The sequence below is a fragment of the Leptinotarsa decemlineata genome, unplaced genomic scaffold (assembly GCF_025532065.1).
Source record: "Leptinotarsa decemlineata unplaced genomic scaffold, Ldec_3_MD MMD2_tig00000010_RagTag_RagTag, whole genome shotgun sequence".
NCBI classification, from domain to species: Eukaryota; Metazoa; Arthropoda; class Insecta; order Coleoptera; family Chrysomelidae; genus Leptinotarsa; species Leptinotarsa decemlineata.
The window spans coordinates 13,790,244-13,805,792 of NW_027412538.1; the positions used below are offsets into that span (position 1 = coordinate 13,790,244).

General features: G+C 35.1%; 1 protein-coding gene across 2 annotated transcripts in view; it reads left to right on the forward strand.

The window, feature by feature from the left end:
* Positions 1–15,549, forward strand: part of LOC111510050 (uncharacterized) — a 51,269-nt gene that overhangs the window by 12,071 nt on the left and 23,649 nt on the right. For both annotated transcript variants that reach the window (XM_074171537.1, XM_074171538.1), the window contains exon 3: positions 6,937–7,073. In XM_074171537.1, the coding sequence (XP_074027638.1) occupies positions 6,937–7,073 (137 nt within the window). The remainder of the gene's footprint in view (positions 1–6,936; positions 7,074–15,549) is intronic.

Genomic DNA, 15,549 nt, shown 5'->3' on the forward strand with positions numbered 1-15,549 from the left:
CAGGCACGCACGGTTTTGACTGAACAGCTACAACTGTTAGTTCAAACTGTAAACTAAAATGCATACAAACAGAGAATTCATTTGCGTAAACTTTCAAGTGGAAATCTCACATTGAAGTGTTTTCTCCGAATATGTTAACTGAGACGGTTACGATCACGGATAGATAATAGAAACTGTACGTGTGTGGTCGGCCTTACATACTTATCACACCATATTATTTTTTTTAATCGCTCCCAATCACTTTTGATTCGTTTGTGCTGTTTTTTTTTATAAAATGATCTTATTGTGTTCACAGTGTTCCCTTATAATTCGATTCTTTTACCCAGTTTATCATTCAAATACTTTTCCACATCCACAACTATCGGGTTTATATCTATTGAGTTCAACTCTTCTTGGTTGTAAAACATTTCCATTCATCTGGGGAAATGAAACATGATGAAGTGACCAATGTTATCGAATCTCAAGACAATATATTTCATAAACGCAGACATTGAGGCAGTGTCAAGTTCAATTTTATGCATATTACAAATATGACTCAATGAAATTAAGTCACTAAATATAATCAATTCGTTATGCTGAACAAAAAAAAAATTCTCACCAAATACTCTTTGAATTCATGGCTGAATGGTTTTCTAGGTAAATTACTGATTTTTGTTGATATTTCATTATAATGTTAACTAGAGTAATAGGTATTGTAATGAAAGTAATGAAAGAACTTTATTCAATTTCCACAAGTCCAGAATACAAATATGTTAGTATCAATTATGCAGGTAGAATCTCCGAGAATATTAAAAATTATCTCTAAAAATTCAATCTACAAACATCCTACACATCCAACGGAATTTTAGGAAACAGATTATTTAATGCCAAACCTAAATTAGACAAACGGAAGAGATCTGGTATATATCGACTAGATACCATGAACATGCCATTTCGGATAAAAAATCATTAATGTATGAACATATTCAAAATTCAAAACATAAAATGTATAAAGTGGTTCTGGCGTTGAATTTGGTCATTATTACGCATTGGTCAAAGACGAAACTGACTGGTTTAACTTTGACGATAGTCGTGTCACGAAGTGTTCTGGCGATGCATTGAAGAAGGGCAAGAAAGGGCAATTTGAGCAGTGATTGAAATGTGATAGTACTAGAGAATCATACAGCATTTTTTAATATTGCGATTGGGAGTAGATTGATTTCAAACAAGAAAAAGCATTTCTCAGTTTCTTAAATACATTTTTATTACTAAAGCAAATTCAAATCCAAGATAGAGTGGATGTAAACATTGACATGCCCTACGCACGTGATATTGAAAATCCCAAGAATTGGCCAGGGCCATATTCAGAACCAACATCTTGTTGATCGCAAATGCTATATCATACTTAGGAAAACTTTTTTATAATAACGAGTGAAATGCACAAGTTTTGCAGTTTAACGGGAAAAATGCAGATAATATGTGTAATATAAAAAGATTTTCATTGGATTTTTCACAGGGCACTCAAGCATTATATGAAAAGAGACGTAATTATTTCTTTATTGATAATTTTTATTTTATGTAAAATCAAAAAATCAAATTTAAAATCAAAATTATTCAACTGAATGAATTTGTCTCTTCATCAGTAGTGTCATCCTCACCAATCTGAATTATCAGTGGCTCGATTTGTGCCTCTATTATGTTATCATGCTTCCACATCTTTGTCTCGACTTCCGATATCAAATGCCGGACACACTTCTCCCGTTTCTCCGCTGTGACTCTTTCAAAGCCTCATCAAAAAGTACTTTGAGATCTGCAAATTTGAACGTGGTGTTATGCTGAGCTACAAAATTCTTCACATCCGCCCATATTAACTCGATAGGATTGAGCTCGCAGTGGTATGGAGGCAGGCGAAGGACAATTTTGTTTTGGCCTGCTGCCATATCATCTACCATATATTTTTGGTATTCAAGCTTGCGCTCCTTGACGATTTTTAGTAGCTATACTCTTAGCATTGAGTCTTCAAAGCTAATATTCTTTGAATGCTGCCAATTTTGGATTTCAACCTTCTTTGAAGACGTTGTCGGAATCTTCTCTAACCGTCGCGAATGATAATGTGCATTGTCCATTACAATCACAGTATTATCCTCCAGATGGGGTAGAACTTTGGAAAACCACTGTTCGAAAGATTCACCGTTCATTTCTTCGTGATAATCTCCAGTTTTCTTCGACTCGAAACACCACAGCCCTTCAGCAACAAACCCATTCTCATTGCCGATGTGATAAATAATAAGCCGTTTTCTTTTACCTGAAATTATGAAGAGGTATGTAAGTAAATAAAGCAAATATGAGGGTTACTTTTTTTATATTGAGATTGAGGCAGGTCTTAATATAAATATAAGTTTACCTGATGGATTTGTTAATCCGGTGGATAGTCCATCTAGAAAGGCCCTCCTGATGAGGTCACAGTTTCATCGACCCATACTTTAGGGGTAGTATGACCAGCATTAACCCAGGTTTCATCCATATAATAAATGGTTCTCTGTTGTTCCCTATAATATTTAATTTTGGTCAAATACTCTCTCCTCCATAACACAATTTCCTCTCTATCCAATAATAAACTATTGCGCCCTCGTTTTTTCCTTATAAAAATTCAAATGTTTCAATACTTTATGGAATGTTGACCGCTTGAAACTTGCCAATAAAACATCTTCATTTATTTCTGTGAGTACTTTGTCTATCGTGGGTATTTCATTTCTAAAAAAGTACTCATGCACTTTCCTCCTGATTGCATATTTATCAGCATCATCTATTGATTTTATAATGGTTTGACGATTCTGATTTGTATTTGGTTTGGAAAATGTATGAGTTTGTTTATATTCCCGTAAAACATTGTAAATCGAAGCGCAACACACTCCAATTTTATCGAAAAGTTTCGATACGACTTCGTCGACAGTCGATGTCTCAATTTCTTCTATCTCTTTCTTGAACACATTTAAAATCACTTCTTTCATCTCAACACTCAAATGTCTTTTTTTGGATCGTTTCCTGGCTGGAACCAGAGGATAGCTCACAGTGTCATCAGCAGTGTCTGTACTGGACATCCTGGAAAACAATTTTAAACAATATACTCTAACGCACGCCACACAAACACGCAAACGACTGATTACAACCCTGTGCTGGTACCGAACTCGTACCAAGAAGGCGAATTCACCAATGAACGCTGCCCTTTCCATCTGACACTGGGAGATCACGTGAAAATCACGCTCCGGTTTTGTTTTGTTCTACTCTATCTTGGATTTGGATAGACTTTAGATATCAAAGTCATCTGAATTTAGAATTGAAATGAAATTAACTACCACCAACAAACATTGACTCAAGCGGAGAAGTTTCGTGAAACAATTCTAGAAAGTGTTGATCTTTTTCGTAACTATAAAATTAATGGGTTCCAGCCAGGAGCTCTACAAGCGAAAAATCCATCTAACTGAGCGACGAGCGGTTTTCAAACGCCAATTAAAGAACACTTTGTTTAAACACGTAGTCATTCAATTAAATCCTTTTTATTGAAATTGCCGAAGGCAGTGCTCCGTTCCATTCATTCTCATTCATTTTAATTGATACCCCCAATCTAATAATTACACCCTCGTCTGTTTTACGTAATGAAAAATTAGTCGAAAACTCGCCAACTAGACTTTGCGGTGAATTAGAGCGAACGTTCAATTTCACGCTGGAAGTTTATGTGGTATCGAGGTGTTTTTTATGGTTTGAATGGGGTCTCTGTGAGTTCAACTCGAATTGGGGTCTCGTCAACTACACAGCACCAATTAGTTTCGGAAAATACGGCAGGATTCTACACCCTGCAATTCACTGCAACTGATACTGGAATAAAAACTGGATTAGAGCGGCCTGTTGGCGTGGCCGTCCCCACGTCGTTAATATTCCAGAGAAAGATACATGACGTTTGGGCTCGGTAACTCAGATTTATTTAGGTTTGGCTGCTGTAATTATCGGCCGCAAGCCATGTGAAAAAATTATTTCAATTTGTTGAAGCTGTACAGAAAAGCGGGAACTCACGAGATTTATTATCTTCGGTGTGTAGCAGATTCAACGGAAAATTTCTATTTTATCAGATGCTCGGTGCTACATTGTACCGGGTGTCCGAAAAGTCCTATTACGGGCTAACATTTCCAAAGTTAGTATGACGTGAATGAAACTTTGGTAATCACATATGGACTTCCACTTCTTGAAACACTAAATGAGCTGGAAAATCTCGGGACTAACACATAGATAGCGCTAATCTTATTTCATTCAGCACTTTATCAATTAGAACCAACCTTCAAAAGAAAGCTGTTGAATTTTCATGAAATTGCTTTAGTTATCTGACATTTTCAAGATATCAAAAGAATGTGTTGGCTTTATATTGCATGAGCATTTGACTATGAGAAAGCTCTGTTCAAAGTGGGTGCCGCGCGAGCTCACTGTTGACCATAAACAAGAACGTCCTGATGATTCTGAGCAGTGTTTGGCCATGTTTGAACATAACAAACCGGAATTTTTAGGACGATATGTGACAATGGATGAAAATGGATCTATCTTCACTCATCATCTCAGTGGTGAGAAACTAATGAACCTCGTCCAGAGCGCCGGAAATAACAATAATCGGCTGGAAAGGTATTTTGGGCATGTTCACCGTATTCGCCAGATTTGGCTCCCTGCGACAACTGGGTGTTCGCAGACTTGTTTGAGAACTCTTTCATGTTTTTAAAAAAAGGTATCTTTCATTATACCATTCCAGAATATATCATACGTCATTAAGTTTGTCTCGTCGTCTTTTGTATTAGGTATTGTTAGCGCAAGACAAATTTTGCACAAAAAAAATTCCAGATGGCTTTAGGTCGGAGTATTCAAGTTTCATTGTCCCCGTATTTCCTAACTATTCATAGAAATGGCGTGGATATAATTGTATATCTAGTATTTCGCATCATTAAAGCGGGAATATGACGGAACACAAACGAATACGGTTTCTGGTTTTGTTGCATTACAATTCAAACAGACGATGGATATTCGTTATTGACCATTCCACAATAACGATTTTCAGCAGGAATGAGAATAATGGATTCGTTCCATTCCAATTTATGGATGCGATGTGACTGGAATACATATAATCAACAGGAATAGAGGAACTGTTGTCCATATGTTTTGCAGCCTCTTCTGTTGATATATATTTTAGAAACAATGATGTTCGTCCAATCGTTACGAATTATACATTCACGAAATCAACGATCAAGAGTAAATATTTTATGGTATTATAGGATACTATGTTATGGGGAAGATTTCAAAACTATGGTTTCTGAAAATAAACAGCAATAACGTATCAGTCATGAAACAATTTGGATATTTTTCCGCAATAACATACACATTTCCAGTGAATGGACATATATTTCTGATTCTATTCAAAAATTATCCAAACCTGTTGATTGAGCTGATGCCTATAGCTCCAGAAAAACTGAATACTTTGCTAAGAATGCATATTTTTAAATATTGCCAAGGAGTATTGTCATAAAGATGTTTACTTGAAGAGAGAAGTGAAAATATTCGTGAATTATTCATAACTGAGTGTCACGCTCATCTCGATAATTTTGGTACGAAAACTTTTTCAGTTGAAAGGAAATATATACGTCTGGAGCTCGATTCATGGGAAGAATTTAATATTTCGCCGACAGGCGAAAAAATACATCTCTTTCAGTAATATTGAGTTATTTACGAAACTTCACGTTCAAATAGCATGATGGACTATTGAAGAATCATTTTTATTGAAACAGTCAGTTTTATAACTGTTCATTTTATATTGGTGCACATAGTTGTATAAAAGACTATGCTGTAATCTAGATATTTCATTCAACACGGCAAAGGCAATTCGGAACGAAGTACAAGTTAGTTTCAATGGAAGAAAATTGCTTTTCAGAGACGTTTGTTTGCTGTAGCTTTTCGCATATGGCCTCCTCCCTACTCAATAACCAATAATTTCATTTTAACCAAGTTCGGGTATAAAGAAATTTTGCAAACTAATTAAATGGGCATGTCATATAAACTAATTACCAATTTACATCTTGGAAAAAGGATTCAATAGAGAGGAACTATTCAATTCTCATCGGATTTTTCAGAATTCCTAAATCTATTAATTCCTATGCATTCTAAAAATGTGAGTTCCAAGCCCTTTTCTTTCACTGGCACGTCATACTAATGTCATTGAATATTGAATTGGTCTTCACATTCAAGAAATTACTTCAATGCGTTTTCATTCTTTGGGAAGAGGTTCTTTCCGTTTGGCCAATATGAATTTTCAGGCAAGAATCACAAGTAACCTTATACATTCTTGATCTATCCGACACGTTCGTTTCTATTGTTTTTGATGAATATGCCTCAATTATTATTTGTTTTCTTCAGATCTATTCCAGTAGGTATAGTCATGGACATCAACACACACGAAAGAAATATGTATTTACTACGACCGTATCTTTATCATTGAATGAAGATTTCGAATTGGGGAAAAGAAGCCAGGTTCAATTCAATGTCTTGGCACAATCATGTCGCTGGAATTGCAAAGGCTGCTTCTCAAAAGCTTGGAATACTGGTCCGAACTGGAAAACTATACACACCTCAGCCACTTTGGATGATTTATAAAGCTCAGACCAGACCTTCTTTGGAATATTGTTCTCAAAACTGTTTCATTTGTAGAACTATGTTTATGTGGAAAAAACTTGCTGAGAACGTTTTTCTAAATGAATTTGATCCAATGTGAATCGCTACTTTCGCAAAAGCACCGCTCTTAAACCGCATTAAAGATTTTCCTATAGTAATACAAATCCAAAGCACTGCTGTATAATTAAATTCCGTTTCCATCAATATTTATAATGATAAAAATGAATTCTGTTTCTGAAACTTTTATTTCGATTTCAGCTTGTAACAGGACTTACTATGGAAGCGTTGGGATCACTTATGAGTTGGAGGTAAAACAACCCCAACAAAGTACGAGTCCATTCCTGTGTTTTCTCAACTTTACAGCAAAAGGAGGCGTTCTTGGAGAAATTGTACAGGTGAGTTACAGATCTGCAGATGAATTCAATCATATCTGGGATCTCTAGTTCTTTGTTAAGAAATCTTAATGCTGACTTTTGTTGCGACATACGTTCAACTTAAAATAAACATACTCCTTATTTTTTTCGGAAAGTAGGCGTCTTCCACAATTTGTTCGTCATTTCATTGTATATAGTTGTTTGATAGAGAGTTTGTATTTTATTTCCTCTCTGAAATTGTTCAAGAGCTATCTCCCCAATGGACTTCGGTGTGTGAAAATCGATGACATTTTGAGTGATACACAAGAAACTGTTATAAAAGTCCCCCAGAGCATAGTTCTGGGGCCAATTTTTCAAGATATATGTTAATTCCATCAGGAGCAGAAGTAAAATTTCGGGCTTCGCAGATGATACAGCCATTTTTTACGAGGCAAATAGCTGGGAGCAACTGGAACATGTAGTTGAATCGGAATCTAAATACCTTTCAGTTGCAATAATTCCAGCAAACTTTGTTTTTCACAACTGAAAATTGATCAACATGTAATACTTCCCGAATCTAAAGTGCAATAGTTAGGAGTAATAATAGATTCATATGTTATGGAAGAACCTAACATACGCTTCTTCGCCCTCTTGAGGTGCTCCAAAACAGGTTTCTGAAATTAATACTATCCAAACCGCCTTATTATTCAACTAACACTCTGTTAAACAAAGGGCATAGTTGATCATAGTTGATCAATTCGAAAATCGAATAATATACAAAATAAAAGTAATTTATATCCTTCTTACAATCGATAATTTTATAGGTTTGACTTTATATCTGTATATTTCATCTGTGTTTTACCAAATTTATGAAATTGTATTGTTGATGTTATGCGAAGCAAGTGCTCTTGCACTCATCGTCATTTTTCTTCATTCACCTATCATTATTATGTTGTGTGAAACCTTTTAAATGAATGAATAAAGTTATTTTCATTATTATTATCCAATAATTATTCGATGAAAGCCATTTCACCAGCATTATATACCTTTCTCTATTTATTGGCTTTTATATGTCATAAAAGCAATTTATATCCACATGAAAAGCTGTTATATGTTCTGTCAACGTTATCATTTCCATGCCAACGATGATAAAACATTACACGAGACGTGAATGGTGTGTTTTTCCATTGAAAATTCTTCCACACATATACCCGAATACGGTTTTATTCATGAAAGCGGTAGTTACATCGAATGGATGTGTCGAATGAAAATGAAATAGTTTCGATCCGAATACAGTGGAAACTCAGATGAAAACTGTTGTACCAATAGCACGCGGTTTTCCATTCATATTCATCGAATTCTCGGAGAACAAATAGAAACTTCTTCCGACGAACGAAATAAATTCTTCACTTTGCTGATCGCCACACATTGAACAGCAACACTGTAATGTATGTTTATTGATTCCAGATACGAGTATAGCGCGGTATGCCCAGGCCAGGCAGTATGCAATTTCCTAGAAAACAATACATTTTGATTAAAGTTTTTCGAGAAAGACCTTTCAATCTGGCATGATTATCAGTCTGATTCTTCCGTGGTTAACATCAGTTGTATAAAAGTAGAGTCTTAAGAGACCATTATTTTTCATTATTTGAACTTTTCATTGTATTCAAACGGCTTCAGTTCAACGAGCATCAAAGCAAAGGCATCCAGAAATATGACAGATTGCAAAATGATCATATATCACTCAAATTACGTTTCTTAAATACAGTGGATGTCTTAAAATGAACACTATCAAACTACAGAAAAAAAAAACACAAAATCAGTTTTGACTGAAAGACTCTCTATTCTCAGGAAAACAATTTAGCCTCTTTGGCCTCTCGAGATGTTCTCCCATCTATTTATGACATCCATTCCCGTGTTAGGAATCACACGTTGAAAGGTAAGACCTCGTTAATCCTTAGCTCGCACAAGTTTCGACTTCTGAGGGTTGTCGTTCGTAGGGGTGCGACAGCTGGTTAACGAAAAAACAGATTCCAATGAACTTGTTATGTTTACTGGTTCGTATAGTATTTCGTTGGATGTTTGTCTTATTCTCCTAAACATAATTGGAGTTGTTGATGAATTAAAAGGTTAAAGTGCCCCTTGCAAAATTTTCACTAATTTCAAATTAATACTTTCTAGAAAAGCAAATAATAGACAATTGAGTCGGTTTGTCACTGTGCATAGTTTTTACTACACAATGATTAGTTGGATACATATCCTGGAATTTTTTGCATATTCTCTTATATAATATTGAATAGAGTTTTGAGTAAAATGTTTTATGTATTGTGATTAATTTTTGATTTATCATTCTAGAAATTGTACAAAATTAATCCCCAGAACCTGTCATTTCACCCGAAAACTTAGATTTCTGTTTCGAAACATGCTTGAAAGCACTGTTTATAATCAAGCACAATAACTTGTTTTATCACGTTGTATTCAGGGCATCTCAGAAAAACGATTCATAAACCTTCATGAAATCATCGAAAATTTAGATCCATTCGAGTTTTTGTGAATCCTAGTTTCAGTTGATTTGAGAAATCTTGAAACCTTCACCGTTTTCGTAAACATTCACCATTTTACAGAAACCCAAATCATTCGCTATTTTTTCGACATTTAATCGAATATCCAAGTGTTCGCCATTTATTAGATTATCTAGGCATTCACCATTTAATAGCGAGCAGAACACCCGTCACTTAATAGAAATTCGGTGCATTCGCCATTTAATAGGATTCTGGCGCATTCGCCATTTAATAGAATCCCGGTACATTCGCCATTTAATAGGCTTTTTTTGGTGCATTCGCCATTTTATAGAAGTTCGGTGCATTCGCCATATTATAGAAATCAGGCGTGTTCGTCATTTCATCTGCCCGGCAGTGCGCTATTTTGAAAAAACCCAACGTTCGCCATTTGACAAACTACGGTACCACCCAATTTACAGAAAATTGTTATCTTTGTCAATTTCTATTGCAGTGCATTTGCACAGCATTTGCATTTGCTTTTATTTTTTTTACCGGAACTAATTTTTGTTATATGCATACACTGTAGGTATAGTTGAAGAAAAGTATTGAATTGAATATATTCGAATCTAGTCAACTTGAGTCTAGTCGTATCGAATCGAATTTAGGCAGGTCGAATCTTGAAGTTCAACTGCACATTTTTATACACAAAAATGAGGGAAACTAATCGTTTCAATGACTACGTTTTCACTATATACACCAGACTATTTCACATATTGAACAGCAAAACATAGCTCGGTAAATATATCGAAAATTCAATTATAACAGTTCAGCAACGCTTCAATGATACTACACAACAAAGCTATATATAATATACCCGAGAATAATACAGCGATGTCTGCGCCTAGCACAAATGAGCTAACAACTTTCAGAATTATAATTATTGTTAGATGAACATGCTCTCCATTATAGGAACAAACTTGTTTTATCACGTTGTATTCAGGGTATGATGAAATTCATCATTGATATTCCTTTCTATCAAAAATAATTCAAATTTGAGAGAGTTACCTAACGTTTGCATTAGATTCCATAAATACATAATTGAAAAATATTAAAATCAATATTGAGCTGAGCTATATGTGGAATATCATTTTTGGTGTTTTGAAGAAATTACTCTTCTGATACCAGATCTCAGAAAAACGATTCATAAACCATCATGAAATCATCGAAAATTTAGATCCATTCGAGTATTTGGAATGGTAGTTTTACCCACAGCACCCGCCATTTATATCGCAAAGCGTTCGCCATTTGATAGAATTCCAAAGCATTCACCATTTATCGTACTATTTGGTCGTTCGCCATTTGATAACATTTCATGGCATTCGCCATTTCACATACATTTGACTCCTTCGCCATTCTATAGAGGTTTTGCTCCTTCACCATTTCGTACTGTCGTGGGCATTCGCCATTTTACAGAATACGGTAACCCAATTTACAAAAAGTTGTAATTCAATTTCTACTGCTGTGCATTCGCAATACTTCAAATTATTTTTTGTTCCATAACTAATTTTTATCATAAACATACACTGTAGGTATATTCGAAGAAAAGTATTGAATTGTATATAGTCGAGTCGAGTCAACTTGAGTCTAGTCGTGTCGAATCGAATTTAGGCAAGTCGAATCTTGGTTCGACTGCACAGGATACCAATTCATCTCCGTATCCATTTTTATACAAAAAATAAGAGAAACTAATCGTTCCAATGACTACATGTTTTCACTATATACACTAGACCATTTCACATATTGAACAGCAAAACATAGCTTGATAAATATATCGAAAATTCAATTATAACAGTTCAGAAACGCTTTAATGATACTTCACAACAAAGCTAGAATATACCCGAGAATAATACAGAGATGTCTGCGCCTAGCACAAATGGGCTAACAACTTTCAGAATTATAATTATTGTTAGATGAACATGCTCCCCATTATAGGAACAAACTTGTTTTATCACGTTGTATTCAGGGCATGATGAAATTCATCATTGACATTCTTTTGCATCAAAAAGAATTTGAATTCGAAAGAGTTACCTAACTTGTATGCATTAGCTTCCATAGATACACAATTGAAAAGTAATAAAATCAATATTGAGGGTAGCTATAAGTGGAATATCATTTTTGGTGCTTTTGGCGTAATTACTCTTCTCATATCAGATCTCAGAAAAACGATTCATAAACCATCATGAAATCATCTAAAAATTTAGATCCATTCGAGTTTTTGGAATCCTAGTTTCAGTTGATTTGAGAAATCTTGAACCTTCACTGTTTTTGTAAGCATCCACCATTTACAGAAACCCAAATAATTCGCTATTTTATCGTCATTCAATCGAATATTCAAGTGTTCGCCATTTATTAGATTATCTACGCATTCACCATTTAATAGCGAGCAGTTTACAGAAATCCGGTGCATTCGCCATTTAATAGAAATCCGGTGCATTCGCCATTTAATAGAAATCCGGTGCGCTCGCCATTTTATAGAATCGTGGTGCGTTCGCCATTTTATAGAATCGTGGTGCGTTCGCCATTTTATAGGATTCTGGTACATTCGCCATTTTAGAGAAATCAGGCGTGTTCGCCATTTCATCTGCCCGGCAGTGCGCCGTTTTGAAAAAACCCAACGTTCGTCATTTGACAAACTACGGTATTACCCAATTTACAGAAAATTGTTATATTTGTCTATTTCTATTGCAGTGCATTTGCACAACATTTGCATTTGCTTTTATTTTTTTTACCGGAACTAATTTTTGTTATATGCATACACTGTAGGTATAGTTGAAGAAAAGTATTGAATTGAATATATTCGAATCTAGTCAACTTGAGTCTAGTCGTATCGAATCAAATTTAGGCAGGTCGAATCTTGAAGTTCAACTGCACAGGATACCAATTCATTTCCATATCCATTTTTATACACAAAAATAAGGGAAACTAATCGTTTCAATGACTACGTTTTCACTATATACACCAGACTATTTCACATATTGAACAGCAAAACATAGCTCGGTAAATATATCGAAAATTCAATCATAACAGTTCAGCAACGCTTTAATGATACTACACAACAAAGCTATATATAATATACCCGAGAATAATACAGCGATGTCTGCGCCTAGCACAAATGAGCTAACAACTTTCAGAATTATAATTATTGTTAGATGAACATGCTCTCCATTATAGGAACAAACTTGTTTTATCACGTTGTATTCAGGGTATGATGAAATTCATCATTGATATTCCTTTCTATCAAAAATAATTCAAATTTGAGAGAGTTACCTAACGTTTGCATTAGATTCCATAAATACATAATTGAAAAATATTAAAATCAATATTGAGCTGAGCTATATGTGGAATATCATTTTTGGTGTTTTGATGAAATTACTCTTCTGATACCAGATCTCAGAAAAACGATTCATAAACCCATCATGAAATCATCGAAAATTTAGATCCATTCGAGTATTTGGAATGGTAGTTTTACCCACAGCACCCGCCATTTATATCGCAAAACGTTCGCCATTTGATAGAATTCCAAAGCATTCACCATTTATCGGACTATTTGGTCGTTCGCCATTTGATAACAATTCATGGCACTCGCCATTTCACATACATTTGACTCCTTCGCCATTTCATAGTGCTTTAGATCCTTCGCCATTCTATAGAAGTTTTGCTCCTTCGCCATTTCGTATTGTCCTGGTCATTCGCCATTTTACAGAATACGGTAACCCAATTTACAAAAAGTTGTAATTCAATTTCTACTGCTGTGCATTCGCAATACTTTAAATTATTTTTTGTTCCATAACTAATTTTTATCATAAACATACACTGTAGGTATATTCGAAGAGAAGTATTGAATTGAATATAGTCGAGTCGAGTCAACTTGAGTCTAGTATCGAATCGAATTTAGGCAAGTCGAATCTTGGTTCGACTGCACAGGATACCAATTCATCTCCGTATCCATTTTTATACAAAAAATAAGGAAAACTAATTGTTTCAATGACTACATGTTTTCACTATATACACCAGACTAATTCACATATTGAACAGCAAAATATAACTCGGTAAATATATCGAAAATTCAATTATAACAGTTCAGAAACGCTTTAATGATACTACACAACAAAGCTATATATAATACACCCGAGAATAATACAGCGATGTCTGCGCCTAGCAGGGTGCAGCCTAGCACGTTGTATTCAGGGCATGAATAAATTCATCAATGACATTCTTTTGCATCAAAAAGAATTTGAATTCGAAAGAGTTACCTAACTTTTTGCATTAGCTTCCATAGATACACAATTGAAAAATATCAAAATTGAGGGTAGCTACAAGTGGAATTTCATTTTTGGTGCTTTTGGCGAAATTACTCTTCTCATATTAGATCTCAGAAAAACGAGTCATAAACCATCATGAAATAATCTAAAAATTTAGATCCATTGGAGTTTTTGGAATCCTAGTTTCAGTTGATTTGAGAAATCTTGAACCTTCACCGTTTTCGTAAACATTCACCATATTATAGAAACCCAAATCATTCGCTATTTTATCGCAATTTAATCGAATATCCAAGTATTCGTCATTTATTAGATTCTCTACGCATTCACCATTTAATAGCGATCAGAGCACCCACCGTTTTACAGAAAGCTGGCGCGTTCGCAATTTAATATAATTTCGGAGCCTTCGCCAGCTTATAGAAATTCGGAGTCTTCGCCATTCAATATAATTTCGGAGCCTTCGTCATTTTATAGAATTTCGGAGCCTTCGCCATTTTATAGAAATCCGGCGCATTCGCCGTTTTATAGAAATTTTGTGCGTTCGTCATTTTATAGAAATCCGGCATGTTCGCCATTTCATCTGCCCGGCAGTGCGCCGTTTTGAAAAAAACCCAACGTTCGCCATTTGACAAAATACGGTACCACCCAATTTACAAAAAATTGTTATTTTTGTCAATTTCTACTGCAGTGCATTTGCACAGCATTTGCATTTGCTTTTATTTTTTTTACCGGAACTAATTTTTGTTATCTGCATACACTGTAGGTATAGTTGAAGAAAAGTATTGAATTGAATATAGTCGAGTCTAGTCAACTTGAGTCTAGTCGTATCGAATCGAATTTAAGCAGGTCGAATCTTGAAGTTCAACTGCACAAAAATGAGGGAAACTAATCGTTTCAATGACTAGGTTTTCACTATATACACCAGACTATTTCACATATTGAACAGCAAAACATAGCTCGGTAAATATATCGAAAATTCAATTATAAAAGTTCAGCAACGCTTTAATGATACTACACAACAGTTGATTTGAGAAATCTTGAACCTTCACAGTTTCTGTAAACATCCACCATTATACAGAAACCCAAATCATTCGCTATTTTATCGCCATTCAATCGAATACCCAAGTATTCGCCATTTATTAGGTTCTCAACGTATCCACCATTTAATAGCGATCATAGCATTCACCGGAACACAAAAATTTGGCGCGTTCGCCATTTAATAGAACTTCGGCGCATTCGCCATATAATATAATTTCGGTACATTCGCCATTTTATAGAAATTAAAATCGTCTTATTACTATGCCATTCGACATATTTTCTCCGCCTTCACTATGTGTTGCCCGTGTCCCTTCGCCAATTTATAGAACTTCATATCCTTCGCTGTTTTTGTGAACATCCGCCATTTTACAGAAACCCAAATCATTCGCTATTTTATCGCCATTTAATCGAATACCCATGTGTTCGCCATTTATTAGATTCTCAACGCATTCGCCATTTAATGGCGATCAGAGCGTTCTCCGGTACTCACAAATTTGGCGCGTTCGCCATTTAATAGAACTTCGGAGTATCCGCCATTTTGGTATAACTCCGGTGCATTCGCCATTTTATAGAAATTAAAACCCGTCCTGCTGTTACGCCATTCGGCATAATTCGACCACCTTCACTATTCGTTTGTCCCTGTGTCCCTTCGCCAATTCG